Source organism: Ursus americanus, chromosome 26 (genome assembly GCF_024610735.1).
Source record: "Ursus americanus isolate L20-20 chromosome 26, mUrsAme1.1.p, whole genome shotgun sequence".
Classification (NCBI taxonomy): domain Eukaryota; kingdom Metazoa; phylum Chordata; class Mammalia; order Carnivora; family Ursidae; genus Ursus; species Ursus americanus.
The window spans coordinates 14,591,568-14,614,759 of NC_142152.1; the positions used below are offsets into that span (position 1 = coordinate 14,591,568).

Sequence of the window (23,192 nt, forward strand, 5' to 3'; positions counted from 1 at the left end):
CCTGCCTTTGCTGGTTTTTACGGATGCAGTAAGGAAGGGTGTGAGGCTTGTGTTCTGTGGCGGTGTTTCCTTTAGGCCCTGTAATCCTGGCAGGCTGTGTCCTCCCTAAGAGCATGTCTGTGCTGGCATCTGTCCCCAGCAGCTGTGCCGAACTAACAAGGACAGAGAAAATCCACTGGACAGATCTGTCTGTTCTAGGCCCCTTCCAACAGCTTCCAGGTCATGAGTGAATCCCATCTTGTTCCTTCTTTTGTTTTGTTTTAAATACAAGATCTCGTGAATTAAAACAATGTGTTCAGGTCAAACATGGGCAAAGAATTCTGAGTTCCCAGCGTTCATTTGAGGGCCAAGATCCAGGTGCTGTGGAAATACATAATGACACCTTCAGCCGCCTTCAAGCAAGTCAGCTGGGGAGACCCAGAACGATTGCAGAAACACACAGGGGGCCCGAACTGAATTCGGAACTGGCTACCAGGAGAAGAAAGAGAAGGTGGGTTTTGGAGCAGTGAGGGAAGATTGATGAAGCTGATGGAGGCTTGCAAGGGCTCCAAGTTTGAGTAGACTTTCAACCAGAAGCAAAGGGTGAACTTGGACGGTGTGTTTGAGAGAAGGAAACAGACGTTGCTGGAATGAAGAATCCACGTGAAGAGTGGGGCCAGATGACATAGAGTCGCGAAAGCCGGAGCATGCTTCTTTGTTTCTTCCTGAGTCCACCTTTGTCCATAGAAAGTGGTTGCTGTTGCTTTCATTTTGCTTTTATTTTTGTCCCTATCCTCCCACCCCAGCACTTTAAAGAGAAAGCAAGGAAGAGGGCATGCCCTCCTTCATGGAGCGCAGAGAAGGAAAGTCCCTTTGATGTTTTAGGACTTTTGGTTTAGGTTCAAGACCCGTGCTGGGTCCTTCTCAAGGACTGCCCCGGCCGTATGCTCCGGGGAATGCCACAGACCCTCACCCTACCCAAGTCCCTTTAGCTGCTTCTGTTCTTAAAGACTTTGAAAGGATATAAGTTAAGTTCTTCAGGTCTGGCAACTTGGTTCTTTGTAGCAAGGACCAGATGGCTAAGAGAGCAGGCTGGGATAGGTTAATGGCCTACCTGGCCCTTTTCCCAGGAGAAATGCCATAGTCCTTCCCAGAAGCCACATCCTCTGTGCACCATCTTGATAGAATGTATCTGCCCGTCAGAATCAATTCATCGTGCCTGTCAGCACCGGGAATGGCCTCTCTGGCTGAAACAGTGGCTACACCCCTCAGAATTGAAGAATTCTTTGCCTTGGAAACCCATGTAGATCGGAGGGGAAAGTTGAGTCTGGGTGGCATGCCGTATTCTTAGGGTACGTTTTCTCATCTCTGGAAACTGCCCTTGAGCTTTTATGTCACCCAGCTAACTTTGCTCGTCACCGAGCCATGCTGTCAGCGCAAACCTCTGCGGCCTTGCTTGGGCCTAACACCATTCGTTTTGGAAAGAAGAGAGAGCTGGCAGAGCGGAATTGTAATAACAGCTCTTAGTATTTACACCTTTTGTTTGAGACCGTCAAGCACTTTTTTTGATTGAGCCCTCTAAAATTAAACAATTTTTGAATGTGTACCCGCATTATATATATATTTATTTTTACATTACACATGTGTGTTTCTTTACTAACACACTATGTATGTACATTAGAAAACATACACAAGATTAAATTTTTTAGAAAGCCAAAATTAAGTTGACATAAGCAATAGCTGAAAATATCTTGCTCATCATGGCTTCGTTGTACTGTCATTACCTGCTATCACAAAACACAAAGATGGGTCAGGCAGAGCTCAGGTGAGAGAGGATGTAAATCCCTATGTCTGATACTTCTCCTGGTATTTTCTAATTGTCGTTGTCTCTACTTCTTGTCGCATCTGAAAATTTGGTACTTCTTTTCAGCTAGAATATGACTGGAGGGAATTCATTCTAAGAGAAGTATAAATGCTACTCTTCTTATTTACCTATGCGTACACTGCTAATACTGTCTTCGATCTGTTGTTTCTATGCAGGAATATTTTTAGTCCCCTTGTCCATTCTGTATATGTGAGGTTGAACTACATAATATCCATAATGCCATGAAGCAAGAACATGTAAACTGTAGTGACTTAACTTTTGTTCAAAGCCCAGAGAAGAGTGAGGACTGAGGACACTGCTAGTGAGCCCCCTGCACCGTGCAGGGCCAAATCTTGCCGCCGGATGCTTTATCTCAGGAACCGTCCATGACCTGTGGCCACAGCCATGAATGGAGTCTCACTGTGTTTATTCAACATTATAAAGCCAAATTTCTTATTTCTTAGATAAAAAAGGAGTTAAAATATAATAATTTCTGCCTGAATCCCAACGGATCGTCTTGTGGAACTCTGGGGTGTCCACCCCATTTGGAAACCAAAGGTCTACGGGATTAATTTCAAACACATTAGCATTGACATAAAGGTCCTTCTCTGTCTAACCTCAGTCCACCTTGCCAGCCTCATCTCCCGTTGTTCTCTGTCACGTACCATTGAGACTTCTCACTGCTTCTTAAACAGGAAATTCCCTTTAATAAGTTCGTTTCTTAGTACTTACTTTTGGACTGGACCAGAATGCCTTTCTCCTGTTCTCCATTTGTCTAACTCTTCCCTAACTTTGAGGACCCAAGTTAAGTCTTTAAAAGGCCTGATTCCCTTAGACCAGAGGTTAGCAAACTTTTTCTATAAAGGGCCAGATAGTAAGTATTTTAAGTTTGGCAGGCCATACTCTTTCTGTCACAACTGCTCAGTTCTGCTACTGGAGTGCCAGAGCAGCCATAAATGATACAGATGGAAACAAATCTTAAGCAACGATTGTATAAAAATCCTAATTAATGAGATTAAAGGAATGGGCTTGAGTTAAAACTAGGCTTTCTATCAGGGCAGTCAGTGTCCTGCTCACCTGACCATCCACATTCATGTTCTCATCACATTGCCTTGGCCCACGGCTTCAGTGGTATCTGGAGAATCACTTCATCTTCAACCACACGGCCACTGTTAAGGCCAAAACCTCCCTATGTTTATATGTTGCTTTATGGTTTGCAAAACAAGTAGCATAATTCCCATTTTGTGGATGAGGCAACTGAGGCACGTTAAATACCTTGCCCCAAAGAATGATAGAGCTGGGACTTCGACCCCGGTGTTCTGATTCCAACCTAAGCTCTTTCACTAGACCACGGAGCCTCTCAAGCAGTTAGAACAAAAAGACACAGTGCAAAATTAGTTCAAAGAAGAAACTGATCCCATGTGAAATTCCAAAGAGAACTTGGAACAACGTATGTGAGAATTTCAATGGTAGTTAGTCGAGTCAACCCAATAGAAATAAAGACACCTCGCCAACTTCACACAAGATACATAAGTCTCACAATCAATTTAACTAACTTTCGTTTATCTTGGAAACACAAAAATTTAGACCAGAAACTGGCTTGAATGAAGAGATTCACACCAAGCCTGCAATCCTGCTACTCTTGTAAAATGTTTCACGAACCTCAGTGTTGAAGACCTTACTATTTTGTTTGACTGTGAAGGCAGCCTATGCATACTTGCCACCAGTGGAATGTTAATACTGACTCAGAAGCAAGAGGACCACTGACTGAATCACCACCACTTACTATAGTCCTCTGCTCTGTATTCATTGGAAACCTCTTGCCTCAGTTTGGGCTTGACCCAACCCACTCAGAAGGAGAGAGCAATTTTGCAGCCCCGCATGGAGGGACTCCAAGCCAACCGTATCTATTTCCAAATGGTCTGACGCAGCAAGTGGATCATATTTCCTTTGGAGGCTTGGCTGAGGACAGTTGGGTTGGTGACATTGAGCCGGAGTGAATAAAGTAAGGCTGTCAAGAAAAATCTGGAATGGTCTCCAAGGAGATAGGACTAATGAAATGCCCAGGTCAGGATCTGGGTGCTTTCTGGAGAGAATCAAAAGAGAAAGGAGGACAAGGTGACCATGTGTGAAATTCAAATGAATCCACAGTGATTTGAGAAAGCCAGGCAGATTGGCACCTGCCCAGTACCTTTCTGAGAGCAGGCACTAAGCCTAAAATAATTCACAAAATCTACCTCTCATTTTTATTCTTACCTTTAATCAGATTTTTTTTATTGAAAATTTTTTATGGTTGATTCCCTGTCCACTTTCCCCCCACCCTGCCAAATGTATTTGCCAAAGACCAACAGACCCCTGTGTGCAATTATTCTAGCCTCGGGGAATAATGATTAAGGAGTTCCAAGAACGGGATGTGGGAATAGCAGAGAAGTTAGGTTTCATTTAAGGTCCTTGGAAAGAGGCAGGTACTCTAGTTTGCTCGGATGGAAATGGAGCCAGTTCTTCATAGATCCCGGGAAAGGATAAGCTGAGCCCTAAAACCAACTCCCAACCCAGGGAAGTTTCTGTTCTCATGGATACAGACAGATTGTTCCAGGGGCACGTATTTGCTTCATTGTTCCCTGCTTTATTTGTGCAAAAATATTTTCAAAGTAAAGGCATAGTGACAACGTTGGGCTCTTTGAGCTGTTCTTGAGCGAGAGGAGGTGTGTGCTTCTGGCTGTCCACTTGGCAATGATGTCTTCACGCTGCTTCTTTCCACCCAACTGTCTTGGCCACTGGAGTTGTTTTAGCAGAAAACAGCCTAAAAAGAACACCAATCACTTCCCTTTGCTTCATGCTCTTCCCATCGACTCAACTGGCATGTTCCAGGCACCTGCTGCGTGCCAGGAGTTTTCTTCAGAATGGAACAAGACTGCCCTTGCCCTAGCAGTCTACCAGGAGAGACAGTCAAGTATGCTAAGCACCTGGGGCAGAAATAGTGTGAGAAACACTATGGAGACTCAGGGGAAGAAGCCGTTGTAAAGCAGCTTCACCAGAAAGCAGATGTGCAAAAGGGGAGAGGGCCTGACTGTAAAGGGAACTCTGTCCGTCACTCATTCTTCCACATATTGATTGCTCAAACATTTATTACCTGCTTGTTATTTGCCAGGAAACGCGGGTCTAGGAATTCAAAGATGAATAGGACATAGAGCATAGAGTTAGAGTGGAGGGGAGAGGGAGGAGGTGGTGTAAGAGGAGCTGAAAAGCAGATTGGGCCAGATTGGCAAGGGCCTTGCATGCCAAGCTGAGTCTGAACCCTGTTCCGTGAATAATGAGGAGCCTTTGAAGGTCTTGATGTGGATGGTGGCAGAGATTTCCACCCTACCCCATTATCTCTGACCTCGGCCCCTGATTTGTTTCTCTCCTAGAACTGGCTACATCTTGGAAGGATTTTATTCACTTGTCTGGTCTGTGCTTGTTTCCTGTCCAACTCCCCAACTGGAATATGAGCCCCACGAGGATAGGGACCCTACTTAGTCCTACTCACTGTTGCATGCCGAGTCCTGGGCACAAAGTGGGCCCTCAGCAATATTTACCAAGTCAGATCTGTATTCAGAGAATTGTCTCCTGTTTATAGAGTGGAGGGGATCTGAGGGTGTGAGGGTGGGTGATTCCATAAGAAGGACTATAGTAGCAGAGAGATGCTGGGAGTCTATGGTGGCACAGATGAAGGAGGAAAGATTTAAAGGGCTCAGTGGAGTTAATGCTGACAGACCTTGATGAGGGAGAGGGAGGGGTCGGAGGTGACTCTAAGGTTTCCATTGGGATGTCTGAGTGGCTGGTGATACCACTGAGAGAGAAAGGAGAGGGGAGGAACCCAAGGAAGGACTTGCCATGGGAAGCAGGAGAGCGTAGATAATGAGATCAGTTTTGGATATGTGTGATTTGAGACAACTGTAGAATGCCTGACTGGAGATGTTCAGCAGACAGTCGGAAATATATGTGGGCAATCCAGGAGATGGCTGGGGCTGAGGTCACAGGTTTTCGGTGATAAATGAAGCCAGCAGAGAGCAAGGTTGCTCAAGGAGCATAGAGTTCGAAGAGACAACAGAAGCCCAAACCTGGAGGAAACACAATTTAATGAGACAGTAGGAAAGAGGAGCAATGGAAAGACAGAAGGGGAGAGGTCCAAGAAGTAGGAGGAGAAGAAAGCGGGACTCCCGGATGCCACTGAGAATCCAATGCCCACCTAGGACAAAGCAGTGAGAATAGGAGCTGCCCTCTTGGCTGACTAATACTGCCCATTTCTTACCATGTTGGTGGTAAAGGGAGGCTCTTAGCAGTTCTGGGTCACTGGGAAGAACATAAACACATCTGTGTAGTTTATCAGGACTTTCTCCTTCTAACAGGCCCTGGGGGAGGGGCCAGATTTAGTGATGGGCAGAATGGTGTGCCTATTTGAGGGTGTTCTCAGCTTGGAAACATTTTTTGAGTGGGCAGCTACAACTCAAACACCAGCAAATCCTGCCTCTTTTCACTTCCTACCAAAAATGGCTCATGTGGATTAAGCAGTTGCTTGACCAGTGGCCCCACTTTGGGGCCTGGGTTCAGGTTCCAGCAGGATTATCGTAAATGGTGACTGGTTCCAGTTCTCTCAAGGAAGAGGTTTTCCTCTGGGGGCTGGTTCACAAGTTAGTGCTCATCTTCACCTTCTCTTAATATGAACCTCTTTTTCTCAGCATTCCCCGTCCCACCCAACCCTGTTTCTACAGACACCTCCTTCCGCCTTCCTTCTAGCCACCCGTGTACTACTTACCACTTCTGTCTCCTGCCCCCTAGCACAAGCCAGTGCCTTATTTTAGGCACTGAAAATGTTGCAGAAATGAGACGAGAACTTACAGAGAAGCCCAGGACACAAAACAGACCAAAGAGGAGAGGCTGTAGCTAAAGGGGGGACTGGAGGGGTCTAGCCATCCTGTCCCTCAGGTTCCTAGCGCTCCAGGGGGTCTGCTGTGAGCCTCTGAGGCAGGAGAATCCGCACCGGCCTGAGAGTCTGCGGGTCTGGACTCCTTAGCCCCATCTCTTTCCCCGGTCTCTGTCATATTGAGGTCCTTCCTGGCTCTGAACTTCTCTGAGAGAGCGTCTGCTGGTCATGAGTCACTCTTTTCCTGGGCCTTTTCCCTCCCAGAGAAAGAACAGTCCAGGCTGGTGCAGAGTGGGGGAGCAGCACGACCCGGAACATGCCCCCCTCCCCGTCGCCGCCTTGGTTTCTACCAGAGCTGCCTGGCTCAGGCTCTCGGGCCTTCTCTATGAATGGAGTCATTTAGTCCATGTGGGTTGATCACAGCTTCCCCGGAAAAGGCTGCCTGGGAAGAGGACTCAGACATGGGTGTCCCACTGGAACCTAGACCCCAGCGGTCCTGTCTCCGGGGCCTCAACTGTTCTCTTGAGCAGGGAGGCAGAGGGAGGAAAGGGAGACACTTTGTAAAGTCAGCATCATGTCCTCACATTCTCTGTCTGTCTGTCTGTCTGTCTCCCAGCTCCCTTTGGGTTTGGTGCTGGGTGAATCCTGGCAGTCCCCCTGCCAGGGACCGCCTGCTCTCCCGCGTGGGGCACACACGCTGGGGCCCAGCCCAGCCCAGCCCTGCCGCATACTTCCACTCCGCTCGTGCGTCACCTCTATTCATCTTGTTTAGTGCTCGGCTTGGCTGCAGATGCTGTAAATACCATAATTTTAGACTCCCTGATTGGAAAGAGTTGCAGGGAGGGGAGGAGAGCAGTTTGGTTTACTCTTTGGGAGCTAGTTCCAGGCTGGCTCTGCCACCTTCTGTGTGCCCCTCTTCACCAAACTGTGGCCCCATCAGGGCCCCCCCTCTTTTTGTGTTCAGGCCTGACTTCCCTGAACCTGGGGAGGAGTGAGAAGGACAGATAGGATGTGTCTGGGCCCTTGGCGTGGAGAACTGCGGGTTCTCACAGAGAGCTCCGAGGCTGAGTGTATCCAGGGCCACATGGGGCAGGGGTCCTGACCCAAGCCAGACAATGCCGAGGGCGGGCTGCCTGGGGATTAGACCCCCACCCAGGGCCGTGTTCGGGGCACTCTGGGGATGAAGTGGGGGCTGCCAGAGGCCCCTGACCCTTCCTGAGCTCTCTCCCTTTCTGCTCTTTCCCTCCTGACCTCCCCCTGTGGGGGGCTGTCACTCCCAAGGGCCTTAGGCAGCGCTCCCAGGGTTGTCAGCTAATCCCTCCTCCCAGCCCTCTGCTGCTTAGAGGCGTAATTTGCATTTGATTACGGGACCCCTGAACAGGGTCGGAGATTCAAATCCCCGGGAGAGACTTCGAGGGGCCAATGTTTTCAGGCACGGAATCAGAGTAGGAGCTGAGAGTTTTGAGCCCAGGGCACGTCAGGTCCTTCAAAAGCCACCAGATAGACTTCCAGCTGTCTGTCCCACCTCCTCAGCAGGACAATCCGAATTCCAAGGCTCTGAGTCGGACCTGGAAAGGTCTTCATTTTTGAGCCTCTGTCTATAAGTCATAGAATGTTTGAGCCTGGGAGCCTGCTCAGATTTCTTTGAGTCTAACCTGATGAGAAGCGACTTGCGCCAAATCACAGGGCCAGGTAACCACAGGATCGTTAGCCCACATCTGGTGCTTAGTCCCTGCCCTGGACACATTTGTATAGAAGACTCTAGAAGAAAGAAAAAAGGTCTGGTAGGTGTTTCTTTGTTACTGATTGCTAGGGGAAGCCACGGCAGGATCCTAGTGCTAGTGTGTGACGGCTGGTCCCCTCCGGTGACAGGAAACTTGCTGTCTGTAAGGCAGCCCATGAAAACCTTGGTCCACTCTGACTCTGACTCATGGAACAGTTCTCTACTGCCGCGAGCTGTTCGTGCTGAAGATGCCTTGCCATGACCCTGCACTGATCTGGACTAATTCAGGTTAGGGTCTAGCGAAGCTCAGGCATCAGACATCCCCAGCAAAATGGTCTTATCGCTCTGCATCCTACAGTCCTGTAGAATGAATCAGAATCACAGCCAACACGGTCTTCCCTACGAGAGGTGTGGCCTGGTCTACTTTGAGAAAAAGATGGGCCTCCTGCATAAACAGCTTGTTGCCTGTTATGCAAATGGACCGGGGTACTTGGAACAGTTTGCTCTTGTAGTGGATTAACAATTTCCCCCTGAAAAAAAACCAGTTCCATAGAATTCGCTAAGCACACTCTTCCTTCATACGCAGTATGGGATTTTCTATCAGCCAGCCCCGATGGGCCCAAAGTCTGGAAGCTCTGCTATATCCAATCCATCCATTCTCACAGTGATCTGTGTTCTAGAGAGGTGGGGGTGAGGAGGGGGTTGGGTACAGGTCTTCTGGAGAGATTGGATAATAACAGCACATTAGTGAGAGAAGGGGTTGCTTCCAAAATTTTCAAAAATAGTTAAGGAGAGGGTATTTATAACCACAAGGCCTGGTCAGTGGAGACCAGGAACATGCTAGCGGAGGGTGAGGAAGGAGAGGCAGGAGAGCTTGGAGGTGGTACAAGACAGGAGTTTAAAATTGTTTTCCGGGGCGCCTGCGTGGCACAGTCGTTAAGCGGCTGCCTTCGGCTCAGGGCGTGATCTTGGTGTTCTGGGATCGAGCCCCACATCAGGCTTCTCCGCTGGGAGCCTGCTTCTTCCTCTCCCACTCCCCCTGCTTGTGTTCCCTGTCTCGCTGGCTGTCTCTCTCTGTCAAATAAATAAATAAAAATCTTTAAAAAAAATAAAAATAAATAAAATTGTTTTCCTTCTATAAAATTCCCATCGTCCCCTAGGCAATCAGTTTTGACAGCATCCCCCACCACCCCACAAATTGGGTCTGTACAAAGACCTGGTAAAGAAAACCCTCCGCGGGGCTCCCTACCTCCCATCCTCTGACCTCACGCATGACCTCCCCATGAGTCTGCCATGTCATCTCCACATCCACTCTGTCCTGAGCTCCACCCCAGAGTACCGCTCCCACATGTCCCTTCCTCGCTTCCACTCCCCTGCCCGCAAATTAAATACTCCGCCATGCTCTGGCCTGGCAGTCAGCACAACCGTGCCCCAGCTCCAGGGGACCTTCCCAGACTCATGCCTTATCCCTTCTATGTACGAGGCCAAAAGGAGCATGTTTGTCACCCCATGGAGTGTCCAGAGAGTGCCTGGCATGTGGTAAGCGTTCAGTTCTTACTATGATTTTATCATCTGTCCTTGGCTTGGGCCACTCCTTCCCTCCCTCTCTTCCTGGCTAGACTCCAACACCCCGACCCCCCACCACCTTCATGAGAGGTACTGGCCTCTGGTCTCCTGAAACTGTCTGATGTCAGTCACATTCATATATTTGGCCAGCTTACAATATTTATGTCCTGGGTTCATTTATTTTTCCAGAATGAAAACACCTCCGGGTCAAGGGCTTTCTCTCACACTTATGTATAAGCCCTCAGCACCTGGCACGATGGACTGTTCACAGTCAGTACTGATTCTAGACTGCATTCTACTTCATTAAGCATTTCCCATGTGCACCTCACTGGGGACGTCCCTACCTGGATGCATCTTTGTAACGAACCAGTGAGTATTCCCACTGGTTCCATTTTAGGGAGGAGGAAAGTGAGGGCCAGAGGATGTTCACTTGCTTGCAATTGTAGGTAGTGAATGACAGAGCCGGGGTTTGAACCCAGGTTGGTCCACTCTAGAACTTGAACTCGAGCTCCTATGGGCTCCATCACACTCCTGTCATGGAGACAGGGACTGTGTCTTTCCCTAAGACAGGCTTGCCAGTCAGCAACCTGAGGGCCAAATCTGGCCCACAGATGTGTTTGGTTTAGCCCAGGCAGTGTTCTTAAAAAATCGGGACATTTTATGTCATCATCTACACTGCTGGCTCCCCTGACAAACTGGGGAGATCCGGTGACCCTGAATCCTAGCATAAGCGTGAGAAGCAGCCGTACCCTCCTTTCTCTCTGGTCCTTCCAGACGTTGCCTGTCTCCACTGTCCAGTTCATGGTTTCTCCTCCAGGGTGGTGGCCTGAGAGGGACCTCAATTCTTGGTTACGTAGGACTGTCCCGGATAGTATAGAATGTTTAGCAACCCTGGCCCTCACCCACTAAATCGGTAGCACTTTCCTTCGATCGTTTGGACGGTCAAAATCACCCCCAAACAGTTCCAAAGCCCCTGTTAAGAAACATCGGCAGGTAATCCCTTGTATCACCACGGCCGGCACACAGTAGGGCCTCAGGTATAAAGGTTAAACAGACTTAGAACGAAATATCCGCACTAAACGTTTCCCCATAGTAAAGGTTCTCGTGTCAACAGAGGCAAAAAAATGAAGTAACCATAGTATTTAAAAAATAAATTATCTGAAGCAAATTTAGCACATTCCTCTAAACACCTGTCCCGTGATGGAAACAAATTAGTAATAACATGTTCCCGTTGAGGCATTTCCATTCTGCATGCCTCAGCTCCCGCGGTAATGTTAATTGGTTATGGTTTTCTTCTAGGCCTTCCATGTAATGAGAGTTACTGTCCAGCTGTCAACCAGACCCCACCGGGGAAAGGCTGCGTTGAAAGGGACAAGAAGAACTGAAGCGCATGCAGCTTTTACAGAGAAGTAAAAGCTGTTTTGCTGTTTGTTCTAATTATAAAAAATACTGCCTGCTTACAGGAGATATTTCAGAATATAGCAAAATACTAAAAGTAAAAATCACTCATAATTTCATCGCCTGAAGATAATCATTGTTGATCTTCTTGTATATTTCCTTCCAGTCTTTTTTTCCCACCATATGCACGTGTTCGTGTTTGTTGTTGCCAATTTTATTTGGCTTTTAGCAAGATTGGGACATACTGTTCATAAAGTTTTCCTGGCCGTCTCATGGCTGCACCCATCATCAGTTTAATCAGTCCCCTTTGGTTGGACATAGAGTTGCTTCTCGGTTTTTAAAATACACAATACAGCAATCAGCTTCCTTATTCCTAAGTTCTTTGGGGTCACTCTGATTATTTCTATAGAAAGTGTGATATCGGCCTTTGGCACAGGAGGAAATCATCCCCTCCACAGGGAGACGGTGTTGGCTCTCGATCTAGAGAAGAAGGGTGGAGTAAAGGGGAGACTGAGGTCTGGTAAGGAATGTCCAGGCAGGGAGGAGCCTGTGTGGTTGGACTCGTATCTCCTAGTGCAGCTGCAGCCCGGCCATGTGCCCAGAGTGAGGGGGGGCTGCGGGGCTGGGGACTAGGATGCCGAGCTCTCACCACAGGAAGCAAACAAGGACTTAACCAAAGGATGAAAATTGTTTGGCACTGCTGAGAGCCCAGTTGCGGTCACCCCGTGGGATTTAGTGATAGAGACCATTGGCAGAGACACCCAAGTCTCTCCGCAAAGCTGGGAGACAGAAGCCAAGGTGGGGTGAGGGTGTAAGGGTGGGGATAGGATTAACTCAGGTTTGGGAAATGGTCTGGCAGATCCAGCCAAAGTTCAGAGGGGCTGGTGAGAGCCTCACGAAATCTTTTCCCACCCCAAATAGGAAGATTACTGTAACACCTAAGTAAAAATAGTTTTGCAACCTAGCAAAGGGAAAAAGGAAGTTCTCTTTGCCTATGAAAATGGCTTTACAGACCCAACCTGAGTTGGACATAGACCCTGAGTGGCTCTTACGGTCTAATAATAACAACGAACAATTTCTACAGCACGTCACTGTTTACAAAATGCTTTATGCATTATATTAGCCTAATCTTTTAGGATAGGTGTTATTAAACATCATCCCCCATTTAGCAGAAGAGAAAACTGAGGCTCAGATAGCATGATTTGTCTCAGTGCAAACAGCAGTGGAATTGGGCTCCAGACCAGCATGAAGGACTGAGTTGGAATAATGAATACATTCTCTTATGACCCAGTCCTCTGTCCTTGCAAGATGACTTTTGTTGGAGAACAAATACGTCCTGTGCCTGCGACCTGGACCTCCTTAGCAAGATGAATTAACCTGGTGAGCTAACAGGAAGAGCCGGTTCTTCCCATGTTTAGAGAGTGGGCTTAGTGATTTACCTACCAGACTGGTCCTGCTGTGCCTGGAACAGACCATGTATGTTCCCTCCGTAGGACCATTCCCTATGCAGGTGGTTCCTATACCTAGAATCTTCTCCTCCACACGTGGCCACGGCTCATGCCCTACCCTCTTCGACTCTTGCGTAAATGTCACCTCAGTTGTGCCTTTCCGGACCACCTTATTTTATTTTTTTTTTAAAGATTTTATTTATTTATTCGACAGGATAGAGACAGCCAGCGAGAGAGGGAACACAAGCAGGGGGAGTGGGAGAGGAAGAAGCAGGCTCACAGCAGAGGAGCCTGATGTGGGGCTCGATCTCACAACGCCAGGATCACGCCCTGAGCCGAAGGCAGACGCTTAACCGCTGTGCGCCCCTTGGACCACCTTATTTTAAATTACACCCCTCCCACCACCCTCACCCACTGCTGGCACTTCCTGTCTTCCTTCCCTGCTTTATTTTTCTTCACAGCACTGATCACTTTCTAATAGGCTATGCATTCTATTCATTCTCTTGTTTCTCTGCTAGAATGTGTGATGAGGACAGGATTTCTGTTTTGCTCCCTGCCCTTTCCCCACGCCTAAAACAAGCCTGGAACATGTTAGGTGCTCAAAAAGTAACTGTTGCATGAACAGCAGTAGAGGTATTAGAATAAATAAAAATTCCTCAAGAACATTACCACAGTGACTACTAGCTCGGGATACGGAATCAGGACCTGTCTGCCCCCTTCGCGCCTTCCTTTCTCCTGTGGTAAGTCCTACCTGCTCTGCACGGTCACCTTTTACAATTACAATATTTCTGGAAGGGACAACACGTTCAGCCTTGACATCAATCCATGAAGCAGATAGTGCAGGGGAAAACCCCACATCAAGGGAAGTGGGTGAGTCACACCCTGGACAAGCCAGGTCTCCTGGTCCATCTGGTGGAAGGGGGCCTCAGGGTCTCCTCGGGCATGTCCCACACCGTCTGTGATTCCAGCCAGGTGTGAATCAGTGCAGGGCAGACGGGAGACGGTGGCGGGCGGAGGTGCGGGGGTGCTTGGTGGAGGGACGCTCCCTCCCTCTCACCTGTTGGAATTGCCAGCTTCCTGGACAGCTGGGCAGGTGAATCCTGGGACGTCTGTTCATTGACCTGTATACAAAGGAAAAAGTTCTGCTCGCCCCTCTTGGGGTCCCTGGCTGGATCTGAAAGGTACACTGACAAAGAGAGTGTAGCAGGAGGAAAGCATCCCTACTCGCGTAACGTGAGTTGTATGTGACGCGGGAGCTCCACAAGGAAATGGAGGCCTGAGGAAACAGCTGGACCTGAGACTGTGGTGCCAGGAGTGCTGAGGAGCGGCAGTCGTGGAGGAATGAGGCAGCTTAAGGAACAGGAGGCAAGTGTAGTAAACTGGGGGAAGCTTAGCAACGCCTGTTGGCTAGGATTCTTCTCGTTGTCCCTTTATCCTTGGGGCTAAGGGATACCTCCAGGTTTGGGAAGGGCACCCTGCAGATGAGGGTTTTGCGACCTGTTTCAGGGGAGCAGTGTTGGCGAGCGGCAGGGTGGGGGAGGGGGGCAGAGTGCCGCTGCTGCTCCTGCCATTTTCCCAGACTCCTTCAGCTGAAAATGCCGAAATGCCAAGGTGCCGTGTGTTGGGGTAGCGTGTTCTGAACCCCATCACCGCCATGGGGTTGCAGGGTCCCTTCTCTTCGGGTGGGGCACCGCTGAGTTACCCACTTACACACTCCTCCCTTCGTCCCCACATTCATTTATTCAGTAGATACGCACCGAATGTTCACCACGCGTTTGGTGCCATGTTAGGGCCTAGAGAGGCTGCGTAAACAGAACAGACTCAGGCTCATGGCTCCCAGTCTGTAAAGGGGACAGACCTCAAACTTGAAAGTCTGTCCAGACCTAGGGCCACCTTTTGGTCTGACTTTCCTATCTCCCTTGGGGTCTTTTCTTCCCAGAGCCTTGCTTGGGCCCGCCCCAGGAACCAGTGGCCTCCTCCCTGCTCTCCTGTCTGCACCCTCCCTCCTTGCAGGGCAGGCCTGCATTCCCACCAACTGCCCCCCAGACTTTTCCAGAAGCCAGAGCTAGATGGAGGATTGCAGCCCCAGGCTAGCCAGTGGGCTAGTCATGGGGAAAAAAGTGGGCACAGCAGAAGACACCTCTAATTCCCTAAGAAGAGCCTTCCCTGTCCTGCATGGCAGGTGCCAGCATTGAGAGGGAGTAAGGTAGGTCAGAACAGGAGGAGCCCATAGCAGTGGGGGGGCCCCCAGGGTGGAGGTGGGGCAGGCTAAGGGGAGGTGGCTAGAAAGAGAACGAGAGAAAAGAAGAGATTGAGGGGTAATCTGAGTGTGAAAAACTAGAGGGGAAATGGCACTGGACGTTTGGGCAGGGTGCGGTGTGAATCCCCTGCATGGCTTCTGGAGAAAACCCGCGGTGGGATCACATTAGGCCCGAAAGCATTAGGAGTTGCCGTGTTTCTCTGTGAGTCCAAGCAGAGGCCGTGCTGCAGGGACGGCCAGGCTTTGTGCAGGTTACAAGCGCAATTCCAGTCCCCCTCTCTCCAGGTCCTCAATCCTCAGCTGGGCTCTCAAGGCCTCTCAGAGAAGCACCTCTGCTTACCTTTCCAGCCTTGTTCCCTGCCACACCACCTGACCTTTTCCACACACCAGGGGGTTCCACTGTTCCCTGGGTAAGCCATATGCTTTTCTGCCTCTCTCACCCCCCATTCTAGCCTGTTCTCAGGAATCCCCAGCCTCTCCAGCAGTCTCATTCCTTCTTCTATGTTCCCAAACCTTGTGAGTCTCACACCTCCGCCCAGAGCTTTCTTCACCTCTTCCAAGAAGCCTTTGCTGGCTACCGGAAAGCATCCTCTGTTCGTCCCTACACATCCTCAACCTCTCCTTGGACGTTCTCCATAAACTCCCCTGTAGGCGGTCATTATCTTCTTGGACACGACTTAGCTGTTGTACCATCTAGATTCCAGGGCAAGTCCCGGAAAGTTTGCCCATGGAAAGTGCTGGTAGCGAAGGCAATCAACATCCCAAATGGGCATGCTCCCTTGAGTCTAGTCCCTGGAAACAACTCCAGTGGCCTTGAAGAATTAATATTGCTGTCAGAGGGGCTGCCCTCCAAAAGGTCCCAATAAGTCTTGTTATATGCAAAGTGGAAAAGGTAAGGGACTGTTCTCTGCATTTCCTGCCTTTCAATTGAGTGAGGACAGACAGATGATTTATTGGGCATTTCCTAGCCTCTCCTTCACCATAGGAAACCAGCCTGAAAAAAAGGTGCAAATTTTAAAAAGATGTGTGGCTGTTTCGAGGGGGCGTGGGGAGAATGCCTGTGTACCATTAAAGTGAAAAAAGAGAACCTCTCACAGCGGGAACTCTGATCCAGAGGCAGACGACCCATAAATTCCCACCACCCTTTGAGGGCTCAAAGCCCCTGGTGCTGGTGCCGGGAGAGTAAAGCTGTGAAGTGTCGTCGTCTCGCCCCAGCTTGGGCTGAGGGTGGTAGAGGTATGGCCTGGGCCGTCAGCAGTCACCACAGAGGAGCAGGGGGTGTGGGGGCCTTCACAACCTGTCAAGTGTTGGTTACAGTTGGAAGCACTTAAATATCTCCACCCAGCCCCTTCCCCACAAGAGAGAGCCAGGGAAAGCAGCCAAGGCGGGGGGCTCAGCAGATGCAAAAGCCTGACCGATGCTTCCCTACCACTTTTCAGTGGGAGTCCTGTTCGTTTCCGGGCGTTGCTCTAACCAGGTGCCACACGCTGGTGCTTAACTGGGTGGCTTAAAACCACAGCCCTGTATTCTCTCATAGTTCGGGAGGCTGGAAGTCTGAATGGAGGTGTCTCCAGAAGGCTCTCCGGGAGTCTCCTTCTTTGCCTCTTCCAGCTGCTAGTAGCTGCTGGCAACTGTGTTGATCCTTGATTTGTAGATGGTCCCACCAATCTCTGCCACCATGCTCTCGTGGCTGTCTTCCCTGTGGGTATGCATCGTCTCCCTGCGTATGTCTTAGTCTGTGTCTCTTCTTAGAAGGACACCAGTCATAGTGGAACAAGGGCCCACCCTACTCTGGCATGACCTCCTCTTAACTTCCGTCTTAGTTACATCTGCAAAGACCCTATTTCCAAATAAGGTCATATTCACAGATAAGGTTTTCAATATATTTCCTTGGGGTGCAATTCTACCCACAATAGGGTCAAATGTGTATTGTCCATGGCCTCACTGGGAAGCCTTAGGTTACTCAGCCACTGACTGTGTGTTTGTGTATGTGTGTGTGTCTGTGATTAGTATTTATATAATGTGTATATATATACACACCCACACAAATACCTATACACACATATGTGTGTATACATATATATACAAATACCTATAATATGCATTTACCTATCTACAACTATAATATAATAGGTTATTTGTAATATGTATACAAATACCCCTGATTTGTATTTACGTAGTATCATGTATATATGATCATATATATATTATGATATCATATATGTATATGATACTGTATAAATACATACGACACTGCATATGACATTATATAAATAAAAAGAGCAGGCGTATGTGATTTGTATATGTGATGTATGACATAACATAAATATATATGACACTATATAAATACCAATCATAGGAGCAATTCTGAGTAATGCCCTAATTTTATTAATCTAAAGACACAGAGCTGCTCTTACTCTGTTTCCTGTGGTTTTCCCACTAACGAGATGCTGGGAAAGGTCTGTCTTTGCTCAGGCTGGACTCTGATGAGGACATGGGCATGCAGGATAGACAGAGGCACCGCGTGGCTGCCCGGGTGTCCCAGGGCCACAGGGAGGCAGCTCTGCCAGCCGAGCAGCCTTCTCCCCTAACTTGTTTCAGAGGAGAAGACCCAGACCCGGACACGTGACGTGGCTCATCCAGGTCCACGGGGGGCACAAACAGTTCGACACGTAGAAGTCGGGTCTGCACACACCCAGAGGCTCCCCGACTCACGCCACTTCCTTCTCTACCTCCTCCATGCCCCACTTTCCCAACTAATAGATTTTTCACTTGAGTTACTTCCATTGAGCATGCCCAGATATTATAGGTGGTCGCAAAATAGCACTGTTTTCCCTGCAAATGAGCTGGGAAATTATTTTCATGGAGGTCTTACTAGACACCAAGTTTAAAGTCCTTTGTGTTCAGTTGTTCTGGGGTTCTGGTGAGGTGGGGGGGGAATCCATTCCTTTTTCAATTTTATGAAGGATTTTAAAAAGAACTTTTTTTTCCCCAAACTCCAAACCGACTTGACTAAATGTTTCATCTCATTTTCTGGACACAGTGGCCTGCCTGGGATGCCTTTGATGAGCTTGGGGCTCAGGGTCCCTCAGGGGCTCCCTCTCTCCCATGCCTCTCTGAAAGTGGCCTTCAGAGGTCTTGAAAGGCCTCTTACCCTCACACACTCCTCTGCGCCAGGTGGCCTGCCTGGGTCTCCACCCTGCTTTCTCCTCTTTGCAAGGCTGCCTGACTTCCCTGTTGAAAGTTTAGGGCCTGATTCACTCTCCATCCTGCTTGCTGGGATCCTCCAGCAGGAAATTGACCACATTCAGGACTGCCTTTTTAAATGGGGTTTGGGAGGCATTCTGCTTGGGACCTCCACTGGTGACTTTTTGCCAGGGCCTTTACCCATCTAGGACTTCTTAATAGACTGGCAGAGATGGTGCACACAGCCTCCCACACCTTCCTCTGCCACTCCCCACTTCCTCTCACCCCAGCCTCCCCATTCGAGAACACCCATGCCTGTACCCAAACACACTCTGAGCTCTTCGCACGGTGCCCATATCAGAGCCTCGGAGGGACAAGAGGCAAGGTGCAGCGGGACACTGCCCGGTTTCTGCTTGGCCACGTCTGGCTTGTGTTCAACACAACCTAATTCAGAGAAAGCCTCTAGGGTGGGCCTCAAACTTCAGGGAGCATCAGAATCCCTTGGGGAGCTTGTTTAAGAATGCAGACTTCTGGTCCTGATGCTGAAAATCTTATTGAGGGCTCTGGCAGAGCTGGAGAATGTGCATTCTTGAAGCTCCTGGAAGCCTCCAGTGCTGGTGGCCTAGGGGCCACCCTGGGAGAAGTGTGGCTTAGTCCTTGGCCAGGCACGCTCACAGGGGCCTCAGCTCCGCACAGCATGCCTAGGGCACTTAGTGAGGTGACTAGGAGGAAGTAAAGCCAGGAGGGCAAGGGCGCCACTGAGGCACCGGTGCGAACCGGGGAGGCATAGGCTTGCACGTGGGAGCCGGGTAGACGCAGGCCAGTCCCAAGGGTGATGGCTCAGGGACCACTGTAGGTTTCTTCATGGAAACACTGCTGGCCCAGTGATTGAAGAGACGTTTCAATCTCCTGCCACCAGGGTCGGTGCTGGGAGAGCCCTCTCCTAGATCGGGGCGGGGGCGGGGGGGGTACCGTCATCAAGCCAGACAGAGGAGCTCCTCCTGATGCCACAGGTCTGAGAAGGAAGCTCCTTCAGCTTCTCCTCGGAGGCAGCACGGCACGGCGAGCAAAACTCCTGGCTTTGCGATCACTCTGCCTGGGTGATTGTCACCCGTCTGGTGTCTCAGCGGAGACTTGAGCAAACTGTCCTTTCCCTGTGCCTCTGGAAGAGGAGGACAAGAGTACCCACCTCAGGGGGTTAGTGGGGAATAGATGAGGTCACGCGGGCCAAGCGCTTAGCAGTCTTGGGAGCTGCCAGGGCTGGAGGGATGCGACCTGGCATCTTTGTTCTCATAGCTGCTCCCATCTGCCCGGCCGCCCATCTCTGACGCTGCCTCTTGTCGAATTAGACCACATGAATAATTTGGATAGCCTGTAAGTGTCCTTGTCTCTCTGTTCCCGGAAAGCTTTGGGGTCTCCCTCTTCCTCCGGCTGAAAGCCCTTGATGCCCTTGCAAGTACTCTTTTGGAATAGGCAACAACACCATCCTCTTCCTCTCCAAGCGGCCCCACCTTGTGGGACATTCGCAGCCCCTTCCAGTCATGCTGAAGGAACCTCTCAACAGATGGGAGCCAGACCCTTGCAACCAAAAACTCTGGTTTTGAATTCCAAACCTCTGCCTGAAGAAGGCTGTGTGATCTACAAAGTGAGATCGGGAGTTCAAGGTTGCAATCAAAGGGTCCTGAGCAGATGGAGAAAGGAAATGCATGGCTGCAGAAGCCCAGAGAGCACCCAGTTACTCCCCACCTCACCCCCCACCCCCGTGCCTTTGCCGTGTCGCCTGGGGGGGGGGGGGCTCTTGTGCTGGTCTCAGCCTCCAAGTGCTCTCTGCCTTGGTTTCCCCCCACAGGATGGGCCAGCACCCGCAGGTGTTGTGGCGCGTGGTACACTAACTGCTTTTATGTGCGGTGGAATATTCGAAGCAATGTTAGTATTGGCTCTCTGTTCTGATGACTCGCTGTGAGGACCCAAGCGGTGAGTGTTGCCGTAGCTTTATGAATCAAAGACCCGAATTTAGCAGAGTAGCTCATCGTTCCCCACGAACTGGTCATTCCCTTGCACCCTCATCAACGGTGCATATCTAAAAGGTTTCCTGCAGGTGAAACCAGTGTGGTTTGTACTCCTCTGGTGTATGGCACAGACGCCCAAGGTGAGCATTCCTCATCCAGAGAAGTGAAGAAGGACAGAGCAATGCCCCTGCAAGACAGACTCAAAACCTTCGGGCATTTTCTAGATGGAGAATGTTGCCTACACATGCAAACACGGGCCATGGATCTCCACAAAGAAAGACCCTATTCCTGTTGCTCCGCAGAAGGATCTGGGTCCTGCCGAGGCACAGTGAGGGGGCCGGGACACCGACCTCCCTCACCCTGGCGGCTCCCGGCCCGTGGGAAGGCAGAGGCTGGGGGTAGAGCCCCAGTAGGCCTTGTTGACTCTGTCGAGTTCAGAGAGGGCTTTCCATTTGACTTGGCGAAGGAGAAAAGTTCTTTATTTCCCCCAGCCACAGGGCTGGCCGGCCCCGAGGCTGCGGGAGCAGGCTTCCCCTCCCTTCTCTGACTCCCACACCATGACTCGCAGAGGTCAGTGAAAGCCGCATCCAGAACGGGCTGGGCTGGCTTTGCAATGCGCCCCTTTCATGCCCACAGCATGCTCCTTCTTCCCGTCCAGCTCCGCCAGGCAAGCCGTCCCGGAGCTACTCCTGAGCTGGCTTGCTTGCTTGCTTTCTTTCTTTTTTTCCCCTAAGTCCAGAGCCCAGTTATTTACCCAAAGAAAACAGGGAAGTGACAAGGTAACAGAGTACACATGTTGTGAAAATATGCAGGCTGAGGCTGAAGGAAAGAAAACATTCTTCCATAAGTAGCTGCCTTGTTAATTCATTTTCTTCTCCAGATTAGAGCCAGCCATTTCTTGTGCTCCTGCAGGCACCTTCTGTGGTTTCCTGACAGCTGCCTGCAAGGGGGGAGATTTGGCTTGAAAAATGGGCCATCGGTCATGCTTCGGGGGGAGGGCAGAACCCAAAATTCCCAGATTGCTCAAGTTCACTGCTCCCTTTCTAGATGGGAACGAAAGACGGAGAGGTGGTGGGGAGAGGATTGTATAAACGCTGAGGCGTCACCTGATTTCCCAGAAGAAATGACAGCTCGGTAATGAACAGTCCTCGGGACGTGCTCTCTTACCCCCTCTGAAATGAGTTTCCGATCCTTGGCAAGCCTGCGCACTGTAGCCTTGAGCAACAGCCACGGGCCGATTCTCGGCAATTAAAAATATGATTGGCCCTGATAGAGAGTTCTTGGGTACCCCCCCACACATACACACCCTTTTCATTATGTGCCAAAGATCACTTTCCCCAACCTGTTTCAGAACAGCTGCCCGCGTTCGAGAAGCAGGCTGCAGCCCTGTGTACCCTGAGTGGACTTGGAAGGGGCCGGGGTTATTAAACGCATTTGCTCTGCCTGGTGTTTGGGGCAAGAAAAGGGGTGATCTACGTCTTTGGGGGAAGTTGGGCCATAATCAACTTGGGGCTTGATTTTTCTCCACTGGGTCCTTGAAACCTCAGGGCCGGCAGAGAATGGTGGGAAAAGCCTGCAGAGAGGCTTGCTGTGGCCAGCATCAGTCTGGTGCAAATCTTCATGCTTCTTATTTTTTCCCTCCTGAATGCACCCGGTCTCCTTTTCAGCCTGTGGGTGTTGGCCCATGGCTTCTCCAGGCTCCTTTCAGGAGAGGTCACACCGCAGAGGCCTGGACCGCCCCTGTTAGCACTGCTGTGGCACTTTCTGATAACAGGGGGCCTCTGGAGCTTGGTGATCTATCCCGGCTTGGGACAGGCCTGTGAGAAAGAATGTGGCATGGTCCTCTTTCCCAGAGAGGCCGGTCCAGCCCTGAGAGGGGGAGCTCTGGTTGGAGGAGCCTTCCCACCCCTTAGTTATAGCCACAGAGTTCGTCAGCTTCCCACCACCAGCACCCAGCAGCCTTAACCTCAGGACGGGTGGAAATCCGACTGTCTCCCCACATGGCTTGCCAACCACTGCATGGCACCTTCCCAAGAGCCCAGGAGAGGGCTGAATTTTAGGCCTGGAATGGTCTTGACTATCAAACTGGCTTGAAGGAGAAGTGGAAAACTTTGAGATTGAGGTGGATTGTTGGACTTAGGACAAGGTTTGGCCTTTGGGTGGTTGTTTCCGGTGGAGAGAGCTGGTAAGCAGAAGGCACTTGCAATCAGAGCCCGTGGCCTCGCTGGAAGGGACACACAGAGGACCGGTGTTTCAGGCAGGGGCTAGGAAAGCCCAGCCGTGCCCCCTAGTGAGTGTCCTTAACACGGGCCACCAGGTTCCCCCTGGGTGGACACAGCCTCTCCCCACACTGGGCCAGGCTCCAGCCTCTGGCCATAGGTGAAAGACTATTTCCGATGATTGTTTTCAGATAGTCTACATCCAGTGCATGGAAACACAATAGTGACAGGAAAAATCTACTCCCCCTCTCAACACATGCAACACAAAGGTGGTCCCATCCTTCACTATGGGAAGGTCAGAGGACCCTTTTCTCATTCCAGTCCTTGATGTGGGTCCAAGGGAAGCAGTGCCTTTGAACTCGGCAGCATCCACAGCGGGCCCAGCTGGGAAGGTGTGGATGGGGAGCCAGACAGGACATGCTGCCTTATCGGGGGCCAATTTCAGGCCCTCCTGTGAGAAGCAGGCTTCCTCCGGCAAAAGGTGATTTAGAGCCGTTTGCTCAACCATTCCAAAGAGACCAAGGAGGGCCCAGGGCAGTGGAGAACGGACTCTGTCAGAGCCAGGCCTTTCTGCTTGGGAGTCTCTGCAGCACCCCTTGAGAGCAAACCTCACTGTGTTCTAGTCCTAGGCAAG

General features: G+C 50.2%; 1 protein-coding gene across 8 annotated transcripts in view; it reads left to right on the forward strand.

Moving 5' to 3' along the window:
* Window positions 1–23,192, forward strand: part of RAD51B (RAD51 paralog B) — a 695,021-nt gene that overhangs the window by 618,703 nt on the left and 53,126 nt on the right. The window contains exon 11 of one of the 8 annotated variants that reach the window (XM_087856055.1): window positions 11,338–15,132. The exons of the other annotated variants lie outside the window; for them this stretch is intronic. Within the exon in view, the coding sequence (XP_087712181.1) occupies window positions 11,338–11,350 (13 nt within the window). The 3' untranslated portion in view covers window positions 11,351–15,132. Of the gene's footprint in view, window positions 1–11,337; window positions 15,133–23,192 lie in introns of those variants that run through there. 8 annotated transcript variants of the gene reach the window in all.